Source organism: Lithobates pipiens, unplaced genomic scaffold (genome assembly GCF_037356315.1).
Source record: "Lithobates pipiens isolate NorthernLeopardFrog02 unplaced genomic scaffold, aLitPip1_a1.2 Scaffold_18, whole genome shotgun sequence".
In the NCBI taxonomy this organism is placed as follows: Eukaryota; Metazoa; Chordata; class Amphibia; order Anura; family Ranidae; genus Lithobates; species Lithobates pipiens.
In genome coordinates, this window is record NW_027507758.1 from 617,717,796 (window position 1) to 617,731,647 (window position 13,852).

The 13,852-nt window shown below is 47.0% G+C and overlaps 1 protein-coding gene across 1 annotated transcript; it reads left to right on the forward strand.

The window, feature by feature from the left end:
- The first annotated feature begins 1,636 nt into the window (after window positions 1-1,636).
- On the forward strand, window positions 1,637-13,035 carry LOC143989309 (E3 ubiquitin/ISG15 ligase TRIM25-like). The gene is made up of 2 exons (XM_077489394.1): window positions 1,637-1,713; window positions 10,459-13,035. The coding sequence occupies exon 2, from the start codon at window positions 10,461-10,463 to the stop codon at window positions 12,054-12,056; it is 1,596 nt and encodes a 531-aa protein (XP_077345520.1). The 5' UTR covers window positions 1,637-1,713; window positions 10,459-10,460; the 3' UTR covers window positions 12,057-13,035.
- Window positions 13,036-13,852: the final 817 nt, after the last annotated feature.

Here is a 13,852-nt window from a genome sequence, read left to right on the forward strand (position 1 = left end):
ATATGCGTTCGCTTCTGCACGCAAGCTCACGGGGACAGGGGTACTTTACATTTTATTATTTTTTAATTTTCCTTTTTTTTTTTTTTGTTTGACACTTTTTAAAAAACAAAATGTTTTTAATCACTTTTATCCCTATTACAAGGAATATAAACATCCCTTGAAATAGTAACTAGAAAAGCTACAATTTCTGGGGAAATTGTGTGAAGTGTTCTTGCCTCCACCTAATGGAGTGGGCGGAGTAACTGGGTGGAGTAGCTTGAGTAACTGTTGTGTGGTTGGAGTAACTGTGAAAAGTGTTAAAAAGATTAATATTGTAAAAAGTATACATGATAGTAAAAAAGTTGAAGTCCCACCATTAGCTGAAAACGCTGTCTGCTGGGACACACACGGGTCCCAGAGACAGCGCGGACAATTCCTATTGCGCTGCGCGACTCGCGCATGCGCAGTAGGGAACCGGGAAGTGAAGCCGCAACGCTTCACTTCCTGATTCCCTCACCTAGAATGGTGGCGGCAGCATCCGAGAGCCGAGCGATCGATCGGCCTCGGCTGCCGACATCGCTGGACCCAGGGACAGGTGAGTGTCCATTTATTAAAAGTCAGCAGCTGCAGTTTTTGTAGCTGCTGGCTTTTAATATTTTTTTCACAGTGAAATCCATCTTTAAGTACCAAAGTTTGGCGCCATTCCACGAGTGCGCGCAATTTTAAAGCGTGATATGTTTGGTATCTATTTACTCGGAGTAACATCATCTTTCACATTATACAAAAAAATTGTACTAACTTTATTGTTTTTTTTTTATTCAGAGAAGCGTTTTTTTTTCAAAAAACAAAAAAACACGTTTGAAAAATTGCTGCGCAAATACTGTGTGACATAAAAAGTTGCAATGACCGCCATTTTCTATTCCCTGAGGTTTTATATATATATATATGTTTGGGGGTTCTTGGTAATTTTCTGGCAAAAAAATGATGACTTTTACATGTAGGAGAGGAGTGCTGGAATTTGCACGGTATGGAAGCGGTTAATATGTGTTCAGTTTCAAGGGGATGAGGTGGCAACCTTACTCAGGACAGGAAGTGAGGGGAAATGTCGCTAGCGGAGCTCTGGATGGCGGTAATACCCTGACAGGGGTTCTAATCCTTCCCCACTGACTAGAGATACATGAATATCATGTGTTATGTGTACATATTTAGAACATATCATCTTATCTCTCATATTTATCCAGTTCCTTTTTTTTATTCCTTAAAATGTCTAAAATCTGAATTCTCTTTCTTCCCAGAGTGCCCACACCTCATACATTACAGTGTATATTTATATACTCCATTAGAACACAGAGGAAGGAACTCTTCCCTCTTCTAATATGGCCGCTGTGGCCTCATGCTCACGCTGCGCACGCGCCTCCTCTCTCTCACCATTGGCTTGAATCTTCTCTAGTGTGCTACTGAAAAATGTCTGCCGTTCTCTCTGTTACTGGGGACATTGTGGTAGAAATGTTTTATCGTAAATATTTTTTATACACTTTTGTGATCTATCGCGGTGTTTCTGTAAGCTGACATCAGAAATTTTAATGAAGTAGAATTTTGTTCGCTGGGAAGTTGTCGCCCTCGCTCACCGAGCTGGATGTAACTATGGTAACAAGGAAGTAGGCGTGTGTCTGTGGTGTACAGGCAGCGGAAGTGGAACCCCCTAGACCGAAAGTGGGGTCTGTAGTAGTGTTGGTGGGTATTGTTTACGGTGTCTGTGATGGGGAGGGGTTTCCTGTGGTGGAGGTGATGTGGGGGTGTCATGGGGAGTGAGGAGGTGTGGGGAAGGGAGGGGTAAATGGGGGGGGGGGGATCAGAAGGTTGGATATGATTTCAGAGGTATGTATTGGGGTGTGAGGAGTATATATGGGGTGGGATATGGAATGAGGGGTACATGGGGCATGAGTGATATATATTGGGATATGGTGTGAGGGATGCATAGGGGGTCGATGGAGTGTGAGAGGTATATATTGGGATATGGAATGGGGGGTGTTAATGGGGTGTGAGTGGTACATATAGGGTATGAGTGATATATATTGGGATATGGTGTGAGGGGTATATATGGGGGTGTCATGAAGTGGGATGTGGTGTGAGGGATGCATAGGGGGGGTCGATGGCAGTGAGAGGTATGTATCAGGATATGGAATGAGGGGTACATGGAGGGGGAGGGGTTAATGGGGGTGAGTCATACATATAGGGTGTGAGTGATATATATTGGGATATGGAATAAGGGGTATATGGGGGAGGGTTAATGGGGTGGGAGCGGTATATTTAGGGTGTGAGTGATATATATTGGGATATGGTGTGAGGGGTACATGGGGGGGGGGGTAGTGGTAACTAGGGTGTGAGCGGTACATATAAGGTCTGAGTAAAATATATTGGGATATGGAATGAGGGGTACGGGGGGGGGGGGGTTGATGGGGCATGAGTGATATATATGGGGATATGGTGTGAGGGGTATATATGGGGGTGTCATGAAGTGGGATGTGGTGTGAGGGATGCATGAGGGGGGGGGGTCAATGGATGTGACAGGTATGTATCAGGATATGGAATGAGGAGTACATGGAGGGGATGTTAATGGGGGTGAGTCACACACATGAGGTGTGAGTGATATATATATTGGGCTATGGAATAAGGGATATATGGGGGAGGGTTAATGGGGTTGGAGCGGTATATTTAGGGTGTAGGTGATATATATTGGGATATGGAATGAGGGGTACATGGGGGGGGGGGGGGTGGTAACTAATGTGTGAGCAGTACATATAAGGTGGGTGTGAGAGTTATGTATCAGGATATGGAATGAGGGGTACATGGAGGGGGGGGGGTGTTAATGGGGGCGAGTCATACATATAAGGTGTGAGTGATATATATTGGGCTATGGAATAAGGGGTATATGGGGGAGGGTTATTGGGGTGGGAGTGGTATATTTAGGGTGTAGGTGATTTATATTGGGATATGGAATGAGGGGTACATGGGGGGGGTGTGGTAACTAGGGTGTGAGCGGTACATATAAGGTGTGAGTGATATATATTGGGATATGGGGTGAGGGGTATATATGGGGGTGTCATGAAGTGGGATGTGGTGTGAGGGATGCATAGGGGGGTCGATTGCTGTGAGAGGTATGTATCAGGGTATGGAATGGGGGTACATGGAGGGGTGGTGTTAATGGGGGTGAGTCATACATATAAGGTGTTAGTGATATATATTGGGATATGGAATAAGGGGTATATGGGGGAGGGTTAATGAGGTGGGAGCGGTATATTTAGGGTGTGAGTGATATATTGGGATAGGGAATGAGGGGTACATGAAGGGGGGTTGTTAATGGGGTTGAGTCATACATATAAGGTGTGAGTGATATATATTGGGATATGGAATAAGGGGTATATGGGGGAGGGTTAATGAGGTGGTAGCGGTATATTTAGGGTGTGAGTGATATATATTGGGATATGGAATGAGGGGTACATGGGGGGGGGGGGGTGTTAATAGGGTGTGAGTGATATATATTGGGATATGGTGTGAGGGGTATATATGGAGGTGTCATGAAGTGGGATATGGTGTGCAGGATGCATGGAGGAGGGGGATGGATGGGGTGTGAGGGGGGTATTTGGGGGTGCGATAAGCGGTGAGTAGTATATATGGAGGATGGAATGTGAGGGCTACATGGGTAGTGAAGGTTGCAGGTGAAGATATGTGGGGAGACCATAGGAGGGTGAGGTTTATGGGGGAATCATAAGGTTCGATCTGATTTAAGAGGTATGTATTGGGGTGTGACATGGTGTAAGGGGTATATATGGGAATGTCATGTGGTGGGGTATGGAATAAGGGGTACATGGGAGGTGTCATGGGGTGTGAGGGATATGAATTGGGGTTGGATATGGTGTGAGGGCTTAATTGGGGTGTCATGAAGTAGGATATTGTGAGAGGTGTAAGGGGTATGATGTGAGGGGTGTCATGGAGAGTGATGTGGTGTATGTATGAGGGTATGATAGGTGTAAGAGTATATCTATGGGTATCATGGGATAGGATATGGTGTAAGGGGTATAAATTGGGGTGTCATTGGGTGGAATATCATGTGAGGGTTACATGGTGTGAAAGGTACAGGTGTGTCATGGAGTATGATATGGTGTGAGGGCAGGGCTCGACAAACCCCGGGCGCCAGGTCGCATTTGCGACTAGAATTTGCATCCTGGCACCCGGGGCAACACAGCTGGGGTATCCTGTCTCCGTGTGGACTCCAAACTCCGCCGTGCGCTTGCATCGGGCCGCGCCGGCCAGTAATTGAGGCTGCGGCTTTGCGGCCTTCTAAAGTCTTTCCGCAGTCTGGCGCCATCTTGTGGTGGATGTTGAAATTGCAACCCATCCAATAATGCTAATCCTAATGGAGCTTCAAAGCTCTGCCTGTTTTTCACTGCCCGCCCAAGTGATTGCGGGCATCATCTGGCGCCTTTTGCCCAACGATGAGTGTGGTGGCTGGTAAATATATATATAAAATTTTTTTTCATAATAGCTTTTATTTTTTAAAAGTAAAAAAAATTAATTTTAATTAAGGAAAAAAAAACTATTATTTGTAATCCTACCTGCTTGGCCCCTTTCACAAGGGCTGTCTGATCAGGTTCACCTGTCAGTTTTTCAGGCGGACCTGATCGAACCCTTAGCGGGGATATGGCAGAAATAAAAGAAGTCACATTCTTTTGTTAACCACTTCGTGCCCGCGCTATAGACGAAAGATGTCTACAGCGCGGACACCAATTGCCGGGAGGGCGTCCCTGGACATCCTCCTGTTTACTTCCCCTCTGCACGCCGCCATGGGCGCGCATCGGGGAAGTTCTGTGTTGGCCGTGTCCCTTGGATACAGCCAATCACAGATCATGCTAAATAGCCAATCACAGCGGCCATTTAGCACTCGAGCGGTGTGTCCAATGGGAGGTGATCTCATATGTGGGGGGCTGGGGGCTATCTTCCCCTCACTCGTCTCCATGTCAGGCCAGGGACAGGTCCAGATCGCCGTCACGGACCTGGCTCCTAACTTTTTTAGATTCCAAGCAAATTTGTCAACCCCTGTGTGAGGGGTATATATGGGGGTGTCATGGGATGCCACTTGGTGTGGGGTATATATGAGGGTGTCATAGGTTAGGGTATGGTGTGATGGGTATAAATGGGGGTGTGATGCGCTGTGAAGGGTATATATATGGCGGATGAAATGTGAGGAGTACTTGGTGGGTGTGAGGGTTATCTGTAGAGCTGCACGATTCTGGCTAAAATGAGAATCACAATTTTTTATTTTTTTTGCTTAGAATAAAGATCACGATTCTCGCAGCGTAACATCGTCTTTCACATTAGGCAGCATTCACCCCTGAGCGTTTGCAGTTCCTATAATATCTGAAAAAAGGCAACAAAAAATGCCCAACAAGCAAAATCTCATTCGTTTCAATGGCCCCTGTTCACATCTGAGCGTTTTGTCACCTGGAGCAAACCGCCTGAATTTAAAGAAAGTAAATGAGCTCTTTTTGGGGCGAAATACAGGCATTTTTCTGATTTTTACATTGGTGACTCTCTGACCTGTAAAAACGCACGACTTTCTGCCTGAAAACGAAACGCTCAGGTGTGAATGCGACCCTTATACAAAAAATCGGGCTAACTTTACTGTTTTTTTTTTTTAAATTCGTTGAAGTGTATCTTTTCCCCAGAAAATGCGTTTAAAAGACCGCTACGCAAATACCGTGTGACATAAAATATTGCAACAACTGCCATTTTATTCTCTAGGGAAGGGGTGCTCAACCTGTGGCTCTCCAGCTGTTTGCGGAACTACAAGTCCCATGAGGCATAGCAAGACTCCGACAGCCACAAGCATGACACCCAGAGGCATGATGGGACTTGTAGTTTTGCAACAGCTGGAGAGCCACAGGTTGAGCACCCCTGCTCTAGGGTCTCTGCTAAAATATATAATGTTTGGGGGTTCTAAGTAACTTTCTAGCAGAAAATACTGATTTTAACTTGTAAGCAACAAGAAGGTTTGGTCTTTAACCACTTTCAGACCGGACCAATTTGCTGGTCAAAGACCAGACCACTTTTTGCGATTCGGCACTGCGTCGCTTTAACTGACAATTGCGCGGTCGTGCGACGTTGTACCCAAACAAAATTGACGTCCTTTTTTTTCCCCACAAATAGAGCTTTCTTTTGGTGGTATTTGATCACCTCTGCGGTTTATTTTTTGCGCTATAAACAAAAATAGAGCGACAATTTTGAAAAAAACGCATTATTTTTTACTTTTTGTTATAATAAATATCCCCCAAAAATATATAAAAAAAACATTTTTTTCCCTCAGTTTAGGCCGATACATATTCTTCTACATATTTTTGGTAAAAAAAATCGCAATAAGCGATTATTGGTTTGCGCAAAAGTTATAGCGTTTACAAAATAGGGATAGTTTTATAGCATTTTTATTAATAATTTTTTATTTATTTTTTTACTAGTAATGGCGGCGATCAGCGATTTTTATTGTGACTGCGACATTGTGGGGGACCCATCGGACATTTTTGACACATTTTTGGGACCATTGTCATTTATACAGTAATCACTGCTATATAAATGCAGTGATTCCTGTGTAAATGACACTGGCAGTGAAGGGGTTAACCAGTGGGTGGCAGTGTAGGGGTTAAGTGTTCCTAGGGGTGTGTTACTAACTGTGGGGGGGTTGGGCTTTCATTTAGTGAACACTGATCTCTGTTCCAATCACATGGAGCAGAGATCAGCGTCACTAGTTGCTAGGCAGAATGGAGAAATGTTGTTTACAACGGCACTTCTCCATTCGGCCGCTCCGTGAGACGATCGCGGGGATGCCCGCGGCGATCGAGTCTGCGGGTCCCGCGACCGGACTCACGGGGGTCCCCGACCAGCCTCCGGCGGCGCGCTCCCGATGGCAGGGCCGCAAATTTAAAGGGACGTACATGTACGCCCATTTGCCTGCCCGTGCCATTCTGTCGACGTACGTCGTCGTGCGCTGGTCGGCAAGTGGTTAAAGCAGTGTTCCAGCTGAAATATATATATATATATATATTTTTTGAAAAGTCAGCAGCTACGAACACTGTAGCTGCTGATTTTTAATAAGCACACTTACCTGTCCAGGATGCCCACGATGTCGGCCGCCCGAGGCTGATACGTCCATCGGATCGGGTGCCGGCGCCACCATTCGAACTAAGGGAAACAGGCAGTGGAGCCTTGCGGCTTCACTGCCCGTTTCCTACTGCGCATGCGTGAGTCGCGCGGCGCTTTGTGAATGGACGGCTGTGTTCTGGTATACACACGTAGGTCCCAGAAGAGACCGCACCCAAATTTCCCATAAGACAGCGAGAGGAGGAGGAGAAGAAGAATGAAGACTACCGCGTAATAGGAAGTGGCAGATTACGACGATCTGCCTAGCCTTACCATTTCTGGTAAGTAAAAAAAAAAATTTTTCCCACATTTTTAGGAGCCTTTTTATGTATATATTTTTTTTTTTTTAAGGGAGAAGTCCAGCCTGAGCTTGTCTGGCTGGGTTTTCTCCTATGGATCACAGGAGTGCAATTAGTTTTGCACTCCTGTGACCCTTTTTCAGCAGAGAGCGGTCTGCAGTCTGCTCTCTGCTCACGTCATACAGATCAGATCAGGCACCGTGTCATCGTGACTCTGGGAGCCGGGATCCGCCAGCTGCCTGGACTGATGGCCGTCTCACTCTCTGTGAACCAATGTGACGGCCGCTCCCCGCACCTCCACAGCTCAGCGCTCCAGTGAGCGTAGAGGAGCAGAGCAGGAGAGCTGCTGATTGAGAGTCAGCAGCTCTCCTCTCGGGGATCTGTGAGAACCGAGCCATCGGCAATGTTTGATGGCTCGGTTCTCAGTTCAGAGACACCGGGGGAAAGATACAACATCGGTCCCATGCTGCATCCACCTAGGTAAGTATAAAAAGAATAAAAAAAAAATACAAACTGAAAAAACAACTCATACTTCTTTTTTTAAGTGGTTAAACTGACCTCATTTACACACAGAAGTTAATTCCTTTGATCTAAAAGATACGAGCGATACAACACTGAGAAATGTTGATAAACATTGCCGGCTTTATTTTTATTTTTTTGGCAGCTCTGAGCGGCTCTGCACTTGTCACATAGAATTGAGGAAATGTCGGGTTATTGAGGGGGGTTTAATCGAGATTGCGATCTTTTAACGATTCATCGTGCTGCTCTAGGTATACGAGTAGTTTCAAGTGGTTGTAAACCCTTACAAACCACTTTGACCTACAGGTAAGCCTAGATTAAGGCTTACCTGTAGGTCCAAGAAATATCTCCTAAACCTACACGGTTTAGGAGATATTTGCCGAAAGACAGGCACCGCTGTCTACGGCGCATGCGCCTTAGACAGCGGCGCACTGAGCGCGCCTCGGTCAACGGCGATATGCCGCGAGTGGCGGCTCCCGTGTGCATGCGCGGGAGTGATGTCATCGCGGCTTCGTCGAAATGACGGCGGCAGAGCTGCGAGACCCCACCGAGAAGATGGATGCGCCGGACTACAGGGGACAGCGGTGACTTCGCTGGCTCCTGTGTCAGGTAAGTGACACATAATGAGCTACTATGCGACGCATAGTAGTCCATTATGCTTTACCTTTGCAGGGAATGAAAGAGGAAGTAAACTCATCAGGGTTTACTTCCTCTTTCATGGGATAGGATATAATGTGATATACAGTGAGGGGTACATGGGGGTTATTATGGGATGTGAGGGCCATATTGGAGTGCCATGGGGTGTTAGTGGTATATATGGGGGAGTGAGGGGTATAGTTATACATTTGAGGGTTATGTAGGGCAGCAAAAAGGGTCGCTGGTTCGAAATCCCGACCACGACACCATCTGCCTGGCGCTTGCATGTTCTCCCTGTGCCTGCGTGGGTTTCCTCCGGGTACTCCGGTTTCCTCCCAAAAGCTAAAGACTTGCTGGTAGGTTAATCGGATCCTGTCTAAATTGACTCTAGTATATGTATGAATGTGTTAAGGACCTCAGGTTGTAAGCTTGAGGGCAGGGACTGATGTGAGTGTTCAGTGTATATGTAAAGCGCTGCGTAAATTGACAGCGCTGTAAAAGTACCTGAAATAAACAAATAAAATAAATGTGGTGTGAGAGGTACCGGTGTGTCATGTAGTATGTTATGGTGTGAGGGGTATATATGGGGGTGTCATGGGATGTCACTTGGTGTGGGGGATATATATGAGGGTGTCTTAGGTTAGGATATAGGGTGAGGGGTATAAAGGGGGGCATCATGGGGTGGGATATGGTGTGAGGGGTACATGGGGGGGGGTCATGGGGTGTGAGGGGTATAAATTTGGGTGTCATGGGGTGGGATATCATGTGAGGGTTATGTGGTGTGAGAGGTACAGGTGTGTCATGGGTTAGGGCAGTGATAGTGAACCTTGGCACTCCAGATGTTTTGCAACTACATTTCCCATGATGCTCATGCACTCGGCAGTGTAGTTGAGCATCATGGGAAATGTATTTCCAAAACATCTGGGGTGCCAAGGTTGAGCATCACTGGGTTAGGGTATTGTGTAAGGGGTATAAATGGGTGTGATATTATGTGATTGGTACATTGGGGGGGTTGGGGGGGGGGGTCATGGGGTGTGATGTGCTGTGAAGGGTATGTATGGAGGATAAAATGTGTGGAGTATATGGTGGGTGTGAGGAGTATATGAGTAGTTTTATGAGATAGGATATGGTGTGATATACTGTGACGGGTACATGGGGGGGGGGGATATCATGGGGTGTGAGGGGCATATATTGGGGTGCCATGGTGTGGAATATGGTGGAAGGGTTACATAGGGTGGTTAATTGGGTTTGAGGTGTACATAGGGGATTATGGTGTGAGAGGTATATATGGAGGGTGGGTTTAAGGGGGTACATGGGGTGTGAGGGGGTACATGAGTAGTATGATGGGATGGGAAATAGTGTGATGGTTACATGGTGTCATGAGGTGTAAGGGTGTATATATTGTCTGAGAACTATGAACACACACAGAAGCGCAATCCCAGTTCTTTGCTTCAGTATTAAAATTCTTAAAGGCATGAGGCAATGCAGTCCCAAAATAGACAAACATTAAACTTGAGGATGTGGGGAGGTGGTCTCCAGCAGATGAACAGGGTGGCCAACAAGGTAGGTGCCAGCAGCAGAGGGGGCTTGCTATTTAGGAAAACCTGATGGGTTCCCTTTAAGTCATCATCTCCCTGAGCTCATCACTAGATAGAATTTTCAGGTTGGTGTCCAGTATAACCCTCACTTCCATCATCTCTTCCTCAGCAACATTCCACGAACTACAACCCCTGACATACGCACCTTCACAGACACACTTACTCTGGATTCTGCATTTCAGGGATTTTTCACTTTTCATTTTTTTTTATTTTTTTTTTATTTCTTCTGCTGTCAGCGATGGCGAATGCGGATGTGAGGAAGGAGCTGGACTGTTCCATCTGTCTGAACATCTATACGGATCCCGTGACTCTCCGGTGCGGACACAACTTCTGCCGGATGTGTATTGATCGTGTGCTGGATTCCCAGAAAGGGACGGCTCATTACGCCTGCCCTGAGTGCAGGAAACGGTTCAGGAGTCGCCCGACGCTGCAGAAAAACATAACGCTGTGCAACATCGTGGAGAGCTTCCGTTCTTCTCAGCCAGAACGGAAGGAGACCGGCATCTCCTGTACTTACTGCATTCACACCTCTGTACCTGCTGTTAAATCCTGCCTGCTTTGCGAAGCCTCTCTGTGCGACAGTCACCTGAACGTCCACAGCAACTCGCCAGAACACGTCTTATCTGACCCCACTGCCTCCTTGGAGAACAGGAAGTGCCCCGTCCATAAGAAGGTCCTGGTGTATTACTGCACCGAGGACGCCACCAGCATCTGTGTGTCCTGCTGTCTGATCGGAGAACACAAAGGGCACCAAATTGAATCCCTCGAAGAGGCTGCGGAAAAAATAAAAAAACAATTGCAAAGCGATATTCAGAAGCTGGGGACAAAGCGGGAGAAGACCGAGAAAAGGGTCCAAAGTCTGCAGGAGCGCAAGAGGAAAGTCCAAGGGAAGGCGTCTGAGGAAACGGAAAGAGTGGCTGCCCTGTTTAGAGACCTCAAGAGGCAGTTGGAAGAGCTAGAGATGAGGGTCCGGGGAGAGATCTCTGGGCAGGCGGAGCAGGTCTCGCGTTCGGTCTCTGATTCCATCCAGCAGCTGGAGGCCAAGAAGTACGATCTGTCCAGCAAGATGCGTCAGATGGAGGAGCTGTGCAACTCGATGGATCCCCTGATTGTTCTACAGGAATCGGCCCAAGGTGGTTTGTGCGATGGAGAGGATGGAGATGACGATACAGAGAGGCAGAATAAATTCCTTCTTACCGCAGGTGATCTGGACGTGGCTTTGATCTCGCACACGCTGCACACAGGTTTATCAGACATAATATCGGGAATCAACGGGGCAAGCTACGTGCAGGAAATCGCAGACATACTACTGGACGTAAACACGGCAGGTTATTACCTGCACATATCGGATGACCGAAAAACCGTATCCTGGTCAGACATAAGCCAGAATCGGCCAGAAACCCCGGAGAGGTTTCAGTACGCTCCTCAAGTGCTCAGCAGCCGGAGCTTCTCCTCGGGGCGCCATTACTGGGACGCCGAAGTCAGTGGCTCAGATGAATGGCGAGTGGGGATGTGCTACCCCAGTATAGAGAGGAAAGGAATTAAAAGCCAGTCGGCGATTGGAAGCAACAACAAATCCTGGTGTCTGCACAGGACTGAGGATCGGTATTTGATGATCCACGACGGGAATAAGATACAGTTGGCTGACAATAACTGCATTGAGCGAGTCAGGATATACCTTGATTACGAGGCCGGGCAGATCTCCTTTTATGATCTGTGCGACCCAATCCGACACCTCCACACCTTCACCGCCACCTTCACCGAGCCCCTGCTCGTTGCGTTACGTGTATGGGAAGGTTGTGTAAGGATATCCGGGGGTAAACAAGAGATGTGAGACATGTGGATATGATTGGTGGGATGTTCAGCCAGTAAGAGAATACAGTGGGTGTAGAATGTTTTATTTAAAAAGTGCATTTATACCTGAGATTTCCCCACCTCTATCAAAGAAGCACAGAGTGTGCTGCTCCCAAGCCCAGGATCACCCTTCAATGGAGTCGGGTACTAAAAGCTTGGTTGGGGGCTTGGTCTATGCCCCTTCTGAAAAATATATGCTAGCGGCACTCAAATTCAACGCTGACAAGCTTTTTTGATCCAAACAAAGAGTCCCAAAGAGGCACCTCCTTCTCTGATGTGTTTCAATGGTCAGACTAGGCTTAACCACTTACTTGCCCGTGCTATAAAAAGATGGCATGGACCTCCAGTTCTGGGGCACTGATCTGGAGTGCTTTAGACAAAGCTGATCACCGATCTTGGTAAAGGGCCAAACACAGCGGGCCCTTTACCATGTGATCAGCTGTGTCCAGTCACATGTAAACAAATTTGCCAGTTATCCGCTCTCCTTTCCTCATACAGAGACAGCGTTTGAGGAAAGGAGAGCTGATCTGGCAGGGCACAGTGAGTGCATTGTTTACACTGATAATCAGGACACTGATCATCAGTGCCTCGATTTACAGTGCAGTTTATCAGTGCCGCCTCATTAGTGCTCATCAGTGCCCATCAATGTAGCCTCATCAGCCACACACCAGTGCCGCCTCATCAGCCGCCCGTCAGTGCAGCCTCATCAGCTGCCCATCAGTGCAGCCTCATCATCCGCCCATCAGTTCAGCCTCATCAGCTGCCCGTCAGTGCAGCCTCATCATCCACCCATCAGTTCAGCCTCATCAGCCACCAATCAGTGTAGCCTAATCAATGCAGCCTCATCAGTGTAGTCTCATCAGTGCAGAACTAAAATTACTTATTTTCAAAATTTTATAACAAACTAAGAACATTTTTTTCATAATGTGCTGTCTTTTTTTTTTTTTTTTTTTTTTTTTGTTTATTTACCAAAAAAAAAAAAAAAAACCCAGTGGTGACAAAATACCACTAAAAGGAATCTCTGTCTCAAAAAAAATGATAAAAATTGAATACGGGTACAGTGTTGCATGATGGACTAGTTGTCATTCAAAGTGTGACAGCGCTGAAAATTGCCCTGAGCAGGGAGCGGGTGAAAGTGCCCCTCATTGAAGTGGTTAAAGCTGAATTCTAGGTTTGGCAATTTTTTGCATAGTTACGTTGGTTCAAGGCCAATGTGTTATGTACCTGGTGGTGGAGCCTGACGTGATGAGGAAGGCCTCTTTTACATATTCAGCCCAAGGCCCCATGGTAAAGTAACAGAAGACACAAGAATGCAGAGTGGCACAAGTGTCTGTAGTTCTTCCGGTTATTGGCAGGGGTAGGTAGCTGGTGTGTTTACAAAGACAAGCCAGGAGACAGGATCAGCTGGTAGTGGCTGGGGCTCAGAGGGTTAGGAGCTGCTGGCTAGTAACTGGAAAACGTCAGCAGATGCTGGACTGGTAGGCAGAAGGCACTTGACTGGCAGGTGACAGCATGCGGGCACCAGGCTGGCAGGTGCTTAGTAGGCAGTCAACAGACATTTGACTGATCCAGGAACAGAGGGAAGCAACGTCAGACAGGCCGGGTCAGTAATAGACGTACAGAGCAGGTACAAACAGGAGAGTAGTCAGAGTTCAACCTGGAATCGGCAACAGTGAGGCCAATTGGGTATAAGGGAAGACAGAGACAGATACCAGGCACAAGCTGGGATCAGTGCAGGTGGAGTTGAGATGTAGTCAACGACAGGCCGGGTAAGCA